Raw genomic sequence first — 17,422 nt, 5'->3', positions numbered from 1 at the left:
GATCGGACTTGTAAATTTAAAATTGTCGTAACTTTGATAAATAGCAAATTTCTATTTCTATGCTTTATATGAATATATTCTTATATATTTAACAACAAGTTTAATTACAATTGGATCCAGACTGAAGCCCTTTTGGTGTCTAAACAATTCCGCGACGATTTACAAACTACCAAGCTTAATCCAGAGTCTAAGAAATCAAATCTATTGGTACCAAACAGTTAATTTTTTCTAGTAGATATGATATATGTACAGTGGTGCTCATAGACTTAAGCCACTGCAACTACCATAGACTGTTTTCTTAATAACTTTTTTGAAGATATTTATTTTGGCGTGAAATTTTTTACATTTTGCAACATTGTTATTTAAGCAGCTGATCACAGTAAAAAATGACAAGTAGGAATTCGGGGGTTCCCAAAAATTGACTAAATTGCCAAAAGGAGCATTCCGATCTGCTCATATACTTAAGCCACCTTAAACTTTAATCGTCAAACTTGTGATTTTTCCGGGAAAGTTGTGCTATTTATTTTCTAAACTGAAATATTGAATACTAAATACGTTTCCCAAAACAATTTGATCGCTATGGCTAAAAATAAAAATACAAATCCGGCCGAAAGAAAGCTAATATGGGAATATTACGAAAAAAACACAAGTATTCTACAAATATGTAAGACTTTACATTTTTCGCGTGGCAAAGTCAGAAATGCCATTACATTTTATAAGAAACATGGAACCTGGGAAAATATTCCACGTGAAAAGCCCAGAAAAACCACTTTAAACGACGATAGACGGATTGCCAAAATCAGTAAAGCCGATCCGTTCTTGACATCGACGCAAATCAGAGGTCAAATGGTGGCAGATTATGGCGTGAATGTGTCAGCTCAGACCATAAGAAGACGGTTAAATGAATTCGGGTTATATGGACGCATTGCCCAAAAAAAACCATTGCTGTCCAAAAAAATGTTAAAGCGCGCCTTCAATTCGCCAGAGAGCATTTTCAAAAAGGTCCCAATTTTTTGGAACATGATTGTTTGGAGCGACGAATCCAAGTTTAATGTCTTTGGGAGTGATGGTAAACCATATGTACGACGTCCTCCCAACAAGCAATTGGACCCCAAATACACGAAGAAGACCGTTAAACACGGGGGCGCTTCGATTATGGTCTGGGGCTGTTTCACCGCATCGGGCGTAGGTCCCCTAGTGAAGATAGAAGGCATTATGAACGGCGAAATGTACAGGGACATCCTTATTAACAATTTATCTGGAGAATATGCCGATAATTTGCCACTTGCCTGGATATTTCAACAGGACAACGACCCGAAGCACACCAGCAAGATAGTCAAGTCGTGGTTTAGCCAAGTGAAAATCAAAGTTTTGCAATGGCCACCGCAGAGTCCCGACTTGAATCCTATAGAGAACTTGTGGGGAATTCTTAAACAAGTCGTTGGCCAAAAAAAACCAGCAAATAAAAACGATTTGTGGCGAGTTTTGCAGGAAGAGTGGAAGAAAATCACCCCTCAACAGTGCGCACGTCTTGTGGGTTCAATGCCAAAGCGTTGCTCCGCTGTTCTTAAGCAGAAAGGTCACCCCACTCAATATTAAAGTAAATTTATTAAAATTATAAGGAATATTGGGCAAATTTTAACTTTTTCAACCATTTTCTTCCAGGTGGCTTAAGTATGTGAGCAGGACATTTTGGAGATGGTCTCATATTTTTTAAGTTTTTCGTTAAATATATATTTTTATAACTTGGTTATTCTTCGATTAGAACACTGATATATAGAACTAATGTGACACAAATAATTGGAGCTGTGAAATAAAAACTTTTCTTAATTTTCGTTTAAATTCTTGGTTGAAGTCTTGTGGCTTAAGTCTATGAGCACCACTGTATATAGATGGTATGGTGACACATGTGCTGACTTAAGCACAAACTAGTATTTTAGCTAAAGCAGAACCTCTTACAGCTGTAAATATAATAGTGTAATATAAAGGTAGTATATAAATTCCAGTCTAAAGTAACCCTGTTGCTGCTACGTAAATGGTTTTAATACAGTCGACAAAAAATTATTGACTGGCGATTCCAACAAACACATTTACAGCTTTCACACTACCCCAGAGTGCCAAGGCCATCGAGATCACTTCATAATCATTAAAACATCAGCCTCCTCCTCTCCTGGTGGGTGTGTCTATCAAAGAAACCGAGGCGACGACCAACGGAAATGTATATTTTAATTTTTACACACAAGCAGCGATTCCGATGCGAGGACTTGGGAGCGAATGGGAGATTCAGTTTGCTTGGGCGTCTGCCTGGCGCCGCTTTGACCAGGCCGCAAATGAGCGACGCCCTTTGGCCCCCGCATCCCCTCCTGAAGCCGGGACTCGACACCGCCACCCTTTAATCACCCACACACGTTGGCTTGTAGTGGTGTAAGGGGAGAACAATCTATTTACATTTACACCAAATGTTCAAATTTATTTATTGGCGGAGGGTATGCGTGCGGCCACGAAGGAAGTGGGACATCAAGAGGGGGATGGGAGGTACTTCTAGTGGGTGGAGGAGGAGGAGGGAGGAGGGAGGAGGGAGTGTGGGAGCAAACGTCGAACGACGTCACGCAGAAAGTTGTTTGCGTTAGCGAATAGCGCGCAAAAGTAGGCAACGCTATCTGTTCGATGCGGTGTGTGTGTGTGTGTGTGTGTGTGTGTGTGAGTGGTAAGTGGGTCGTTGGGGGGAACGTGGGGATGTATATCATGTTTACACACATGACCGTGCGGTGGGAGCGTGTACGTGTGTGTGGGTGGGTACGTGTGTGTGTGGGGCATGCTGATGAGTTCTGTTTGTTGTTTTCCTCGAACAAACTTTAATTGTTTTTGATTTTGCTAAGGATTCAAGTGCCGCGAGTTTATTCATTGTTTGTTTACTCATCAGCAGGATGATCCGAGGAGGTCTGGGGACAGTTTGCTTTTTATTGAAGCCTTTTCAAATGCTCAGTTAGAGCAAAAAAAACGAGCAACTGGAGCGGGAAGAGGGAGGGGGAAGGGGGAGAGCTGAAATGGCTTGCGCTCGTCTAATTAAATGTACATTTGTGGAGCTTCCCCCGAAAAAGAGGGGAAATTCAAGGGCCGTTCCGAACTCTTTCAATTGCCTGACAATATTCTTGCTAACCGTGCAGTACACTGACACCAAAGATGTAATTCTTTTAGGACTATAGATTGAACTGGAAAGCATGTTATATGACGATCATGTTCATTTCAATAAACAACACCAATAACTGAATGAGTTCGTGGTAACATTTATGTTTCTCACAACGAACTTTCTTAATACCCATTAAAGATTAGACCAAAGAGCTGATTTTTAATGAACTCAAATTATTTAGAGTGTAAAAACGCATGTACACAGAGATCCCCGTGATTCTCCCTTCCATCTTTTACCTCTTGAAAATTAGCAGCGGCCATTACCGAAATGTCACGTACACTGGGGCACTGGGAGCTACCTGTAAATGTCAAAGATATGCCGAGAGGTGAAGACTCGCATGCCGCTAATTGTTGCACAGACTGCGTACTTCATGGCGCACTCCAGTTGGCCCACCGCACCCCCCATTCGAGCTGTGTGCACTTGGCTTAAAGCCCGGCAGTTGCAGTGGGTTCCGATCGGAATGCTCATGCCCAACTTTGTTTTGTGGCTCATCTGCATGGCAAATTGAAAATTGCGCTCATTTATTTCATTATTGGAAAGTGGAAAATCTTTTTTTTTTGTTTTGTCCCACTCAAATAGCCGTGAAATTGCATTTCATTTTGTCTGTGACAAGTTGCGAAGCGACAGAAGAGAGGGTAAGTAAGTGATGGAAAATCGTTGCATTATAGATATCGAGTTTCTGTTTGAAGCCAATTGGCCAAGCAGAGTTGCAGTTCTAACCCAGTGTTTAAAAAATGTCACAAAAGTGTTACCTTTAAATTTTAGTTTAAAGCAAATTGCGTTAGCAGTGTTGCAAATCTAATCAAAACTTAAACTCGTCTTTACTTAAATTGTTGGTTAAGAGAGGTCTTTTTCGAAGCCATATAACAATCAGCAAATTAAAGATATCCTTTAAATTAAATATAAATTAAAGTGAATATTTTCACACCTCCCCCTCAAAGTCCAACCCTTTTTCATACGTACATGAGTAATCCAAATGAATTGAAATGACCCGCATTTTGACCACCGCACAACCCGCTTGACTTGCTGCTCACTTATTGTTTAACTTTATTTTTATTGCCGTAAGCTGAAAGGTGAACATGAAAATAGAAAATGTGTGAAAGCGTGGGCTTGGATGTGTGCGGGTTGCGATAAGAGTATCCAGTAACTTTTCCGCACTCAATGCGATTAGATAGGAAATACAAAAATTGGGAAAACGAAAATCAAACAAATGGATTGGCTCATAAAATTAGGTTGTAATGAAACTTGTTACTGAAGGAAAGATGAGTGTGTGTGAGATTCAAATCAAATTTGTTCAATCAAGTTGAATTCAGAGTCCAGGATCAGCATTTTCCCTTTTTTATATTCAACACTTGAGCGCCCAGTAATTATGTACATCTAAAGAAATCTTTTCTCTCAAGCAGAGCGAAACTGCATTAGTTATTTGTGTACTGAGCGGCAATTATATAATTGAATATACCCGGGTATTTCTTATATAGTTTCCCTCTGTTGTGCTTAATTTTTTTAGCGGTAATTGAATTCATCCTAATGGACACCTAATGCGTTTGTCTTGCGAGGATGACTCACTTACGGCTCGCACTGAGGGTAATTACATAAACCACATTGGAGGCGTTCACGATCTCATAGAATCTTTAAAACAAACAACAAAATGTGTTCCTCGCATAATCCCATTACCATTCGCCAAGGGAGAAAATGAAGTCCCCCAGCCGATAACCATCCGCTCCACGCCTCATTATAATTTTGTTAAATGTTATGTAAAGTGAGTGCCGTGCTCTCCACCCCGAATCAGCACTTTCTCCGTGGCGCCTCATTGGCGACTCTTCGGTCCTTAGAGGGTTGCCCACTGGCTTTCATTTACAATGACGTTTTGACTTTTAATTGTGTTTTAAAGTGTTGCGTGCGCCCTTTGAGCCGGGCGGTTGGATTTCGCCTGCACTTGGGTCACTTTCAGGCCATTTGGTTTTGATTTAGCCGGGCTGCTCGGTCATCTGATGCCTAATTAAATTTAACGATGGCGTTGATTTCTTTTCCACAAGTTCCTAGACTTCCCCAGGGATCGGTGGCAGCGTTCTGTTTTATCTTACACTTCTGATATGGATTTGATTGCTAAGTAGTTTGTAATAGAATGTGTTAAAAAATGAATAAAATCAAACATTACTCTCAACTATGTTGAGCACTCAATTATGTTTTGATCAAATTAAAGGGAAGTGTCAAACATAGTACTTTAATAATATATCTGCCACTTTAATATTATATCTGCCCGCAAAAAGATCCAACATTTGAAAGCAAATCACCTACTAACACTGACCATAAATAATGTACACATATTCTCAATTTTTGGTTTTGTTTTGACACAATGCCAAAGATTCGAGGACAAATATATCTTCTCCAACAGCACTAGCTGAAGGATCAGCATTCATCAAAAAATCGGATTTCCCACCCAGCAGACCCAAATGTCCCACCATCTCGGCCCGGCGCTCCACTGCGTAGTGTCGGTATTCAAGGGGCGCGTATGAAAGGATTCTGCAGCAGGACGGCAGCTAATAACAGGATTAACACAAAGGAGGGAAATTGAATTTTATGCCAATATACTTAACCAAGCGCTTAAAGAGTCACTCGGCTCGTGCTCTTAGCTGAGGAATTGAAGCTCGCCGACGGGGGGATGGCTTCGGCGACGAGCAAACACAAAGTCCCAAACGTAATTTTCACGAATTCATTGAACTGCGTGAGTGTGAAAAATAACAATTTAGATAAATATTGCGCCGGCGACCTCCATGGGCGTCGTGGCTGCCTTGTCATACACGGCGGGAGTCAACATCGGCGACATTAGAGCCCAGACCAGACCTCACCGGCTAAGGCGACGGCATCGAAGGCGGACGCGGACGAGGACGAGGACTCGAGACGGCAAGCGCATCGACCGTTGACACAGAAATCATATTAATATAAATTAACGATGTGGAAAATTTAGTTTAGTAGTGAAACCCGAAGAAGAACCAGCGGCAGCGAGTGAAGCCAAGTCAGTTGTACGTACGGCTCACGTCGCCGGCTCATCAGTCAAAATGTCCTGGCGAGAAAATCCCAGAGCTACCCATGCCGGGCCGATTCCCATATCCCAACCCCAATCTGAATCTGAATCTCAGCAGCGAGGGATTGTTTTGGTGTCATGGCTCCGCCCCGGGCGTAGGTATTCGGACTATATCAATCTCCATTTTCAGTGTTTTTCTCAATTTTGCAATTAATTGGCGTCCCTGATTTAATTTCAATGCACTTTGTCAAGTACGTGGAACGCGCTTATATCCGCCTCATATTCATCGACATAATCATAATCATAATCCGATTATGCCCACGTCACCCAGGATATCCACAACTACTGCACTGGCTTTCACTGACATCCCACATGGCGGAGTTCCTATCAGGAGCCAGGAAGGAGGACAGCGTAGTTGGTCGAGTGGATTGGCTCTCTCCCTAAACTTGTTCATTGCAAATTAATTATGGAAAGTTTCGATAAAGTCGATGTTCTCGATTTAGCAGAGCGCAAGAGGAGAACTCAAACAGAGATATTCAGGATTCCTGAAATGTGCTTTAAGCTTAAGGGTAAGAGAGGTAACCCACTAGCCATGTTTACACCGTACCTATGAGTGCTGCAGGAACCGGTCACATCCTTGCAGTTTAAATAAAAATGTAAAAAAATGTTAAGTAACAAAGCTTACAGAAATATCGTCATACATTTTTCTTCTGTAACAAATATATCTTAAGACTTACAAAATTGTTGAATTCCAGTTTGCAAGAAGTATTAGAAGTTCCACAAAATAAAGAAATGAATAAAATAAAATATAATTTATTATGATAATTACAGGAGACGACCTAGCCATGTCTGTTTATCTTTCCTTATCTAGTGAGACTTACGCAGTGAAAGTATAATTAAAGCAAAAGAAGAAGCAAACTTCGACGAGCAGAAGCTTATATGCCCTTGCAGTCATCACAAATCTCGAGCAAAAGGCTTAAGGGCTGAACAACATCAAAGCTATAAAGGTTGTTCTACTAATTTTCTATATTTTCACCGAATGTTCCTATGACAGCTTTTTGATATAGGCGTCCGACTTTCGTTAAATTTAATTAGAATCTCAAGAGTCCTTAGAAAACACCACCTAGAAAAAATCATGTTAATATAATAACAAACTACCCCATGATAATTTCCCTCCCGTTTTATTTCGGTCGCTCCTATGAGAGCTATCCGATATATGTAGATAGGCTTCACTACTTCGGTCCGCCATATTGGATCAAAATCTGATTGCAAATCCTTAATCAGCGACATTGAAAGCCTTTATATCTAAAATTTCATATAAATCCGCCAAAAACTTTTCAAGATAATGCATTTTTTTTTTGCAAAAACGACCTTTTTTTACGGTGTGTTTATTAATATTATCAAACTCATAAAAAACTTTCGATTAAAAAGTAAAAATATCGACTGCTCAACATGTTAACATAGTAAATTTCAATAAAAAACAAGAAAGGAAGATAGCTTCTGCAAGCCGAAGCTTATATACCCTTGCAGTCATCAAATATGTCAAACAAAATACATAAAGGCTAAACAACATCGAAGCTATGACCATTTTTCTATTCATTTTCGATATATTCGACTATAGATAATATGGCAGCTATATGATATATTTATATTCCAAAAATCATGCTTATCTGAGGAAAAACAAAGGTGTTATAATTTAATTTCAGTTATTTCTACATATATAGATTTTTTGATCTTTCCAATGGCAGCTATAAGATATAGTTGTCCGATTTTTATGAAACTTTTTCTGAATTTAAGGGTTGCTAAAAAACTTGATATTCAAAATATTATGCTCGTGGGATAAAAAACAGCCGATCTGGGCAAAAACAACGGCGTGAGAGTTTTTTATTTCATTCTCTCGTATGGGAGCTATCCGATATAGTCGGCCGATCCGGCCAGTTCCGATTTACATATATACTGCGTGCAATAACTACACACCTTTTGGGAAAGTTTCAGCAAGATAGCTTTAAAACTGAGAGACTAGTTTGCGTAGAAACAGACAGGCGAACAGACGGACAGACGTACAGACGTATTCCGATTCTGCTCGTGATGCTGATCAAGAATATATATACTTTATGGGGCTGAGGTGTCTCCTTCACTGCGTTGCAAACTTCTGACTGAAATTATAATACCCTTTTGCTCTGCAAGGGTATAAAAAATTATAGAAATAACGGAAATAAAATGATTAATGGTTGTTTTTCATCAGACAATCATGATTTTTGGAATATAGAGTTTTCTAACGACTCTTCAATTACGAAATAAATTTCATAAAAATCGGACAATTATATCATATAGCTGATCTGATATATCGTCATACCTTCGATGTCGTTTAGCCTTTATGTATTTTGTTAGACATATTTAATGTCTGCAATGGTATATAAGCTTCGGCTTACAGAAGCTAGTTTCCCTTCTTGTTCTAATAAAATTAATTTTGTATTAATAATTGGGAGATATTTACAGAAAACCACACCGCAGCCAAGCTGAAAACAGTTGTTTATTTTTACTGGACTAAATTGCTTTTTATTCCCGTTACTCGAAGAAACGCCAGCTTGTAAAATCTTTGTGCCACGCCCACTCTTTTGCACACAATCCGAGAAACTTTGTGGGAACTGGCATTGGGCGCGTGTCTTCCCTTCTCTTTGTTTGAACGTAGAGATCTTTAAAACTATTTAAGCTTGAATATTGGGCTGAAAGACACAAATTATTTTAATAAATACGCAGGAAAAAAGTTTTTAAAAATCCAACTGAAATTCCCAACTGATTTTATTAATGAAAAACAAGTATTTTTATTTTGAAAACCCTTTTTGATTTAATGCTGATACATGATGTTCATAGTATTTGTATATTTATATTGTTAAAAAAATCATTAAAAGAAATCATTACATTTGTAAAAACTATTGTCCAAAAAATAAAATCGAAATCAATCTAGTACAACAGCCACGTCGCAAAAAAAACAATTGAAAAAGGTTTTCATTCGAGTTTTTATGCAATTAAAAATCTGTTGTCTCTTTTGGGTGACAGATTGGCCTGTGCTGTTTGCGATATAGGCTTGTCATTGGCCTCCAGTGGCATGGAATAATTCGGAATGCTGAGACTCGTCATAAGTGCCAAAATTGAGGGCCAAGACAGGCTATGTACATAGTAGGTTTTCTCTAAGCTTTGGATAGGCTGGTGATTGTTGTTGTGTGGTGTACATAGATGCATTATGTTGTTGTTGGGGGAATACGGGATTCTTGGGTTTAACGATAACAATAACTTTGCAAACGACATTGAAACTTAGATGCGACAAGGCAACGCCTAGCGCTTGCGTTCCTGGTAAAACTCGCGTATCAACTGGCGCAGATAGCGCATCTCGTTGCGACGCTCTCGCAGAGTGCGACGGAGCTCCTCGTTTTCCTGGGACAGCACGTGCTCCTCACCCAGAACACTCTCCATTTCGAGCTTCTTCTTCTGACGATAGCGAGTGGCCGCGTTCTTGTTCTGCTCCTTTTTACGGATTTTTCGGTCTTCCACACCGCGTCCGTAGGTGCGGGTACGCTTTTTCGGGCTGACCACAGGCTGCTCCACGGACGAGTGTGCTGGCGAGGACGAACTGCTGACGGGCTCTGGAAGCCAGTCCTCGTCCGCGTCGGCGATGCTGCCGCCCACTCCGCTGGCGGTGCTTCTGCTGTCCAGCGACGACGAGGCTTGAGACTCGCAGTCGTCGGTAAAGGGCTGCCAGTTTGTGGTCAACTCAAGCTCCTTGGCACGCATGTTGACGATATCGTCGACCAGTTGGTTTTCCCGGGCAATTTCGCTGCCGCCTGCCCAGTTGGTAAAGTTGAAGGGGGTGGCGGCGCCCATATTGGTAACATCGGGAGTGTAGCATTGCTGTAAAAATGCAGGATTTAATAAAAACTTCAAAAGCCTTGCTGGTTGGTTGTAAGACTTACCACCTTCTGCTCTGCCTTTACGAAGACCGGCTGGGGAGATTTCGCTGGCTGACTGTAAGCATCGAATTGGGGCGGCGACTGGGGCGGCGTTAGCTGCTGCAAGATTGCAGATGGGGCATCACCAAGCTGGTAATCGTCGCCAGAAACGAGAGATGCAGCGAGTTGTACTTTGCTTGAGTGTATTGTCGGCTGGCTGGCAACGTCGATGTTGGGCTGATAGCTGTTACCGTCATAGTCGATGCAGTTCAGGGTTGCCTTTTGGTCCAGGAGGCATTCTAATAAAATTATATTCAAAACATTTTTAATCGGTTATTTAGGAAATTGGTTATATATCTTTTTAAAAGTTGCACAGAATTTAAGTTTAAAAGAAATAAAAAATAAAAATTAAGTTTGGAAACTACTTTTTTTGTTGCTGTTTATTTGGGTCCTGTTTTTAATATATGTATACCTAAACAGTGCTTTTATACCCAAAAAAGCACTTTAAAATTTATTAAAAAGTGGAAAAGATTTAAGTTTCTTAAATATGTACAACTGTTTTTTATTCGCTATTAATAAAACAAAAAAAATTTGCTTCACTTCCCCGTCCATTTTTTTCCAACTTCATAAACAACAACTACGACTTTGTTTTTTCCTAGCGAATATTGATATGCTATGTCGTTCCATTCTCAATTGAAACTTATTTCCATTAAAGCGAAGGACGCGACAAATGCCCGCGTCTCGTTCACAACTCTGGAAAACATTTACATATTGATTGTGGCATATTTTCCTCAATATACTTCTGATTTGCTGTTGTTTTCAATTCGCTTTTATTATCGAGCAACAGAGATGACATATATTGGACAAAGTTCGACGACACGAGTTTGATTGTTTGTGCAAAGCGTTCTGAAAAATCACAGTGAGAAAAAAATGTTTCGATCGCAAAGAAACGCGTGGGCGAAACCTTTAAGAAGCACTGTTGCAACACCTGTTTGCTTGTAAAAGTTGACCCTGCGACACCTTGGGTTGGGGCCAGTCTAAGCATCAGCCTCTCCCAAGATCGATTAAGCATTAGCATAACACGTTTCGCTTCGATCGACCAGTCTGCCAGCCTGTAATCTGTTCGCAAACAGCTGCGCTCTAATACGTTGAGAAAGCAGAGCAACTGCGTTTTTTTATTAACATAAAAATGTGACTTATAACTATTTGTGTTGCCATGCCCAGCCCAGTTTGTTGCAATATTTTATTGTATTGTGCACTTTGACGCGACCTCAACCAATACTTTACTGTTGAATTAACAAAGTATCACACAGCAAATTAAAATTGGCTCCTCGTCAACATAAAGTACTTCACTCTTAGCCCTATACAAACTTTAAAGAACTTGCAACTAGTCAGATTAGGTCAAGCAAACAATGTTGCCTTTCGAATTATCAAAAACAACGACAGCGTCAAGTATATTTCCAGTCCATACAGTCGTATAGAAAAGCACATATATTATATAATAATATTTAATGAGAACATGATTAGCAAAAACCTTGACGCACAAATGCCTTAATAGACACATAAATGTGCTGTTTAAGCTTGAGTTACTTGCTTAGGAAAACACCATGATAGATTGCTGGAAATATCAGGGAAACTGAGGAAAAACCCATTCAAAAATTTCACGAATGTATTACAGGGGAGTTAAGTTAAATGTTTTTTTTCTAAATCAAGTATTCTATTAAAAATAGATATTTTTATCTTACTTTGCTTTAGTAAAAGTGTTCAAATATTCTAAATCTAAACGTCTTTAAAAATCACTAAAATAGAAAAACTCAAGTAACACCACTTATTATTCAGTCGAATGCAAATCAATTTTTTAAAATATCTTAAAGAATGCGATCAATAAAAAGTTAAAGGAGTACCAAGACATTCAGCGATAAACCGGATTGACCTGAAGTCATCAGAAATTGCCAAGTGTTTCAAGCTGACCGAGACAGAAGGAAACCCCAAGTTATAATTATATGTTTTGCAATTAGTAATGTTTTTAATACTAACCATAGGCTTGCATAAATATGTATGTACTCATGTTTGCGGCAGCAGTGAACCGTAATGTTGTCAAATGTAAGGAAAATGTTCGCTCAGTTGCAATCAAATAAAATTAAGGCAGTAAAAGAAAGTGGAACAAAAAGAACAAATATGTTGTATAAATGACTTAACCTAATCTATATATAAACTTGTACGAATCGCAAAAATAAAATCTTACAGAACAAAAAAGAGTTTTAACTTAATTAATACCTACAATATCTATGTTAACGAGATGCGCTTCGTAAATAATATGAACAATTTTCGAATTTTAATATAAAGATTAATAAAATATTTGCAAAAGGTCAATAAAAAATCACAGAGTCAATTTTGAATGTACAATCGAATGGCTGCAGAACGTGCTGTCTCAGCAGTTTTAAGTCCACCGCTTACGTAGAGTTAATAGAAATACAAAAAACAGTTAAGAATGTATAAGAAACTATGTGTCGGATTTAACTAAAAGTTCAATGTAAAGCCCGACTTATGTCAAAACTGAAAAAAACAACCCCAGATCGAAAAAGTATCTAGAGCTTTCCACGTTATAACGGCATGAATAAATTGAGTTATAGGTTTCGATTGTGTGTCTGTCCTTCGGTTCTTGTCTTTCTGTCCTTGGTATCCAACTGCTGCCGCAAAAGAGTCGGCGTGGTCGGATGGCTGGGACTGCTGCTTAACGTCGTTTCACCAACTTTTGCGAGTTTATCACAATTTCACGGTTCCACATGTAACGGTATCCACAGTGTGGTATCATGCTAACAAAGTCCTTGGTGCCCAAACACGAATTTTCGGGTGCTCGTGAGGTTATCGTCGGTTCGCCTATTTTCCTGGGGCTGGCTACATATAGTTGACACCTGATGGTCGCCTTAAGCGGACTTTTGCCGTTTTGTTTGCCGCCGTTGCAAAAGTTGAGTGGCAATCAAAAGGCCTTCACTTCACTGCTGCCAATTCACTTCGCACTTCGTGTTTTGGAGAACACGCCTTCTTACAGCTGGGCGTTGGCCTAGATTACACGTTCTTTCTAATTTATTCCTGACGACAACACCGGAGCATTCCTTCGTCAGGATAATTTGACAACTGTCTTTTTTTAACGCACTCAAATCAGTTTTCTAGACGTTCTCCACTGTTTCCTCTCGCCTTTTGAACGTTTTGAAAACGTCAAGACGTGTGCTTGTGCGCTCGCCACTTCTCTGCGTATTTGTTATTGTCTCTGTTCGCTTTGGGCAGTTTTCTTTGTGTTTTGCTTGCTGTGGCTCAAGACGGGTGGGTGGCAGGCAGGCGGGTGCGGAAATCGAAGTCAAAGCCGAGTTTCAACTCGAGCGCTCGCGTCTGAGTAACGATTTGTACTGAGTTCCGACCGCAGAGCGCGCCAGGTTTTTGCTTGGCCAACTGCCAGCCCAGAACGAGCAAGCTGCTCTGGGAGAGCCAGTGGAGCCCAGAGAGCGGCCCTGCATTAAGATCAATCTGCTGGTTTATTTCGAGCCCGAGATGCTATCAGCAGCGACAAGCGAGCGGTCACAGTGCGAGCCACTTCGATCGAGCCAACGGACTCTGCACAGTGGTGCAGGGTTCGCCAATAACTTGTGCCCCGGACCCCTAGTCGAGTGAAAGTTAAACAAACTTCAATTTCACGACTTGCGCCTGGTGGGCGGGTATCCACTTTTGGTTAAACCGATAACACACAAACGAAAGAGTAAAAGAACTTAGTCTTTTCAAACATGTAACATGCTTGACAACATTAATAGCTTACTTATGCTTTTCTCTTCCATTCTTAAACAATTTGACAAAAATATAGCCTTGGAAAACACAGAGCTTTCTCCGAGTAAATAGTTGTTAATAGGAACTATCCCGTTTTCCCATTTGTAAAGTATTATATGCTGTGTTTTGTAGTTGATAACAGGTATTACGACCACTGTCCTTTCCTGGGTCTCTGTTTCATATAGAATTGCATTTTAAAAGTATGTATGTGCCTTGAATATAGCATTATCAGCTGTTGGAAATGTGTGTATAATCAGTATGTCACCATTTACCCCCGACACGATTGAGCCCCTGAGATGGTTGGTTAATTGGTTGTTGTTAGGGGGAATAAATTAAGTGATTTCGCCCATGCCCAGTAACTCGACACCTTTTCTCATGCCCTGAACTACCAAAAGGTAACCTATAGAGACACGTAACATAATATATATGTAATATGTATTTAGAGGTGTGACGATTCAGTGTACACAACAAGTTATTACAAATAAAACATAATTATTTAACAACAGTCAAGTGAGTCAAAATTTCTCTCAGGTTGAAAGTTATTTATAACATTGACCAAGCCTCAAAGCGTCTGTACCAAAATAGGGGGCACGTCCACAGGATAAATTTAAATTTTAAAACAAAGAAGCTTCCTGTCCGGATTAAAAATAACAAATTTATTACGCCAAAAGGCTTATGATTGGAGAAATGCCAGATCAGTACTTTTTGATCGAATAGCTGGCTTACTTTAATCCAAAACGATGTATTTTAACCTTAAATCCAGTATTACAAGCCCTTGTTTTGAATACTTATAAGCATCGGAGAGAGAGAACTGCAACCATGCGGAGATACAAGCAGCTGTTATCTATGGAATGCTTTGAAGTGCCAGCTGAGCGTTAGCAAAGAGTCAGAAGAGATTGTTTAAGAGCTAGATGGAAAGAGTCCCGCCGATCACTCGCCTACCGCGTGATCGAGGAACGCAAACGGATCGAAAACTGATTTCATTGCTCTCCCCGGGCCTTTGTTGTTGCCTCGAAATTGGCCATTACAGCGCTGGCTTGCGGGCAACGTTGATAACAACAATAAAAGGCACGGTGAAAACAACACGAAGACATATGTATGTACATAACTATGTACAAGCTGACCAAAATGTCAGTAAATACGCTAACGAAAACAAAGCAAGCCTCGATCCGGTTTCTCAACTTCAGTTGTCTGAATATTTTGGTGAAAAAAATTATGTGTGCGCGCCCCTCAATGATTCAGCTAACAAAATCAAGCTGGCCGTGTCTGTAAATCAAGAATATCCCAAAGAGAATAAAAGGTTTTTGTCTCTGTTATTTTGAAATATCACAGATAAATAAAAAACTAATTTATATAACCGTCGTAAAAATTTCCTAAAACGCCTAAAGCTGTTCAGCAAGAGTTGTTTATATGGGGTCTCTGTTAGTCGTTGTGCAGACGTTCAAAGTTCAACTGCATTTCCATTTTACCGATTTTGTTTTCCACTTGGCTTTGTTTATATACAATTGTTTTTTTTGAATACTTTGCAGTCGGCGTTTAGCTTATATTCGTTAAGGGCTGTAATTATTTTTTGTCCACAGTTTTTGTAGGCTATAGTTGAGCTAGCATAAGAATATGGCGGACTTAGTCACACTCAAAATCTTATAATTGTTTAAATAAAATGGCTAAACCAAGTATTTTAAGTGGGAAATTAATCCTGGAGCAAGTGCTATCTTTTAGCTGTTTGAATAAAGAAGTTGCTAGACCAATTTTAATGAATTTATAAGAAGAAGAAAGTAGTGCATTCGACTCACCATCATCTTTCAGGTCAAAGATTTCCACCACCAATTCCTCGTTGCTAAGCAGCTCGAGAGAAGCTGCCTCGTTCAGGCTCAAGGCTTCTTCATCGTCAATAAGGGTAATGCCTGAAATAGAGATTCTTTAGCAACTATTTTCAATTCGAGAGTGGCAAAAAGGAGCACCGACCATTTGCAAAGTTATCGTCATACAGCCACTTGGTGTCAGTTGAGTCAGAGAGCGAGAACAGATCGGAGCTCAACGCCGATGTTGGGGATTGTGGCTCCAGTTTGAGGTCCCAATACAGCTCCTTGGGCAGCTGCAAACTCTCCATGGTTTGGTGAAATGATGCGTCCATATTTAAAGTCAAAATCAGAAGTCAGATATATGCTTTTTTGTTGATAAAGTGAAGTCCGGTCCGAAGAATGTCAATGGTTGTTTTTGCTGTGGTTCTTGTTGTTGTGAGGATGCCATGGTGGCACTAAAATTGCAGAAACAGAACAGTTGTTAGCTAATTGTGCGCGAGATTAACACTATAGGGCTTTGCAGGAATGGATCGCTCTCTTTGAACGTCTAAATAAAAACAGATTGACTGCCAGTCATGGTGATAAGCCATCATCGCCTCCCTTAGACGTATTCAGAGAATTTTGCACGAAATTATTTTCAAAACTTTAGTTTAAAGTGGAATTTACATGTCATTTACAATGACTTGTTACTTTACCAACGCACAAACACACATTGTTTACAGTGGTAAACATAATTGCATTTTGTGTACATATGAATGCTTTTTGGTGTTCTTTTAAAAGGTAAATATGTGTTCCCTAGACTACAAAAAAAAATTACCTTGCTAATCAAAAGTCAAAATAAAAGACAGCTGCCTTCCGATGAAAGTAAACAAAGAAAATTGCAGTCATGCCACAAGTTGTAGAACGCGCAGACCTTCCGTTTGGGGTGCGTTCGCTGAGGGAAGTCCTCACTGTGGTGAGTCACCACACGGCACGGGTAATACTTGCAACGCGAATTACTCAACTCCAGGCGGCGATTGCGTCAGCCAATTTCCCTACCTCAGTGGCATGCCACATAGCGTTGAGTTTCGTTTTGCCACGTTGAAGGTGCTGAACGAGAATCCATACAAGCCGACTACACAAACACACGTGCAGCATCGGTGAATTTGCAACGTACAAGTGCGTCAGTGTGCGAGGACACTGCGAAATTGGCGTGCCAACCGTTTGGGGCATACTCACGATTGTTTTTTATACGTTTCCATTTTGTTGTATTTGGGGCACCTAGGTGCTGGTTGTTTTTGCTTGCGCGCAAACTATAGAGCCATCTTTACGGTGATATAAATGCCGAAAACGTTGGAGAAAATAACAGTTGGACCTTTTTGCGTTTCATTTGGAACGATAATGAGTGTTGTTGGGGATGTGAGAGGAAACGATACGTTTGATGATATCGATAGGATGCGTATCGATGAAAGTGGCAGTCGAAAACCATTCGGGGTATTCCCCAAAGTTTATTTGGTTAGCATTGAAAAGCTCATCTAAGCAGCAGATGTTTTTACCCAACCCGAAGTACTCGGAACCCCAATAGTATTGGCCTATTGGCCTACCCCTCCTTCGCTCATTGTTGCGTTTCGCGGCTCATATTTGCGCTGACCGACGTCCA

General features: G+C 40.0%; 1 protein-coding gene across 2 annotated transcripts; it reads right to left on the bottom strand.

The window, feature by feature from the left end:
* Positions 1-9,037: 9,037 nt before the first annotated feature.
* Positions 9,038-17,175, bottom strand: LOC108093400 (activating transcription factor of chaperone). 2 transcript variants are annotated; one of them, XM_017193428.2, is made up of 5 exons: positions 17,002-17,175; positions 15,947-16,238; positions 15,775-15,885; positions 10,187-10,461; positions 9,038-10,124 (listed from the first exon to the last, which is right to left on the bottom strand). In XM_017193428.2, exons 2-5 carry the CDS (start codon positions 16,113-16,115, stop codon positions 9,552-9,554), a joined length of 1,128 nt encoding a protein of 375 aa, XP_017048917.1. In that variant the 5' UTR covers positions 16,116-16,238; positions 17,002-17,175; the 3' UTR covers positions 9,038-9,551. The 2 variants fall into 2 exon arrangements, with proteins under 2 accessions (XP_017048917.1, XP_017048918.1); XM_017193429.2 differs by lacking the exons at positions 15,775-15,885; positions 15,947-16,238; positions 17,002-17,175 and adding an exon at positions 12,200-13,569.
* Between the last annotated feature and the right edge of the window lie 247 nt (positions 17,176-17,422).

This window comes from Drosophila ficusphila, unplaced genomic scaffold (assembly GCF_018152265.1).
Source record: "Drosophila ficusphila isolate 14025-0441.05 unplaced genomic scaffold, ASM1815226v1 contig_636, whole genome shotgun sequence".
Taxonomy (NCBI): Eukaryota; Metazoa; Arthropoda; class Insecta; order Diptera; family Drosophilidae; genus Drosophila; species Drosophila ficusphila.
Note: the sequence above shows the minus strand (reverse complement) of the source record. Positions and strands in the feature narration are given on the sequence as shown.

Bases quoted from the DNA above. Each gene is read 5' to 3' on its own strand.
- LOC108093400 (XM_017193428.2), bottom strand. From the start codon at position 16,115: ATGGACGCATCATTTCACCAAACCATGGAGAGTTTGCAGCTGCCCAAG. The intron at 15,886-15,946 runs GTCGGTGCTCCT...TCTCTATTTCAG, and splicing joins TGACGATAACTTTGCAAATG to GCATTACCCTTATTGACGAT. The intron at 10,125-10,186 runs GTAAGTCTTACA...GCATTTTTACAG, and splicing joins TAAAGGCAGAGCAGAAGGTG to CAATGCTACACTCCCGATGT.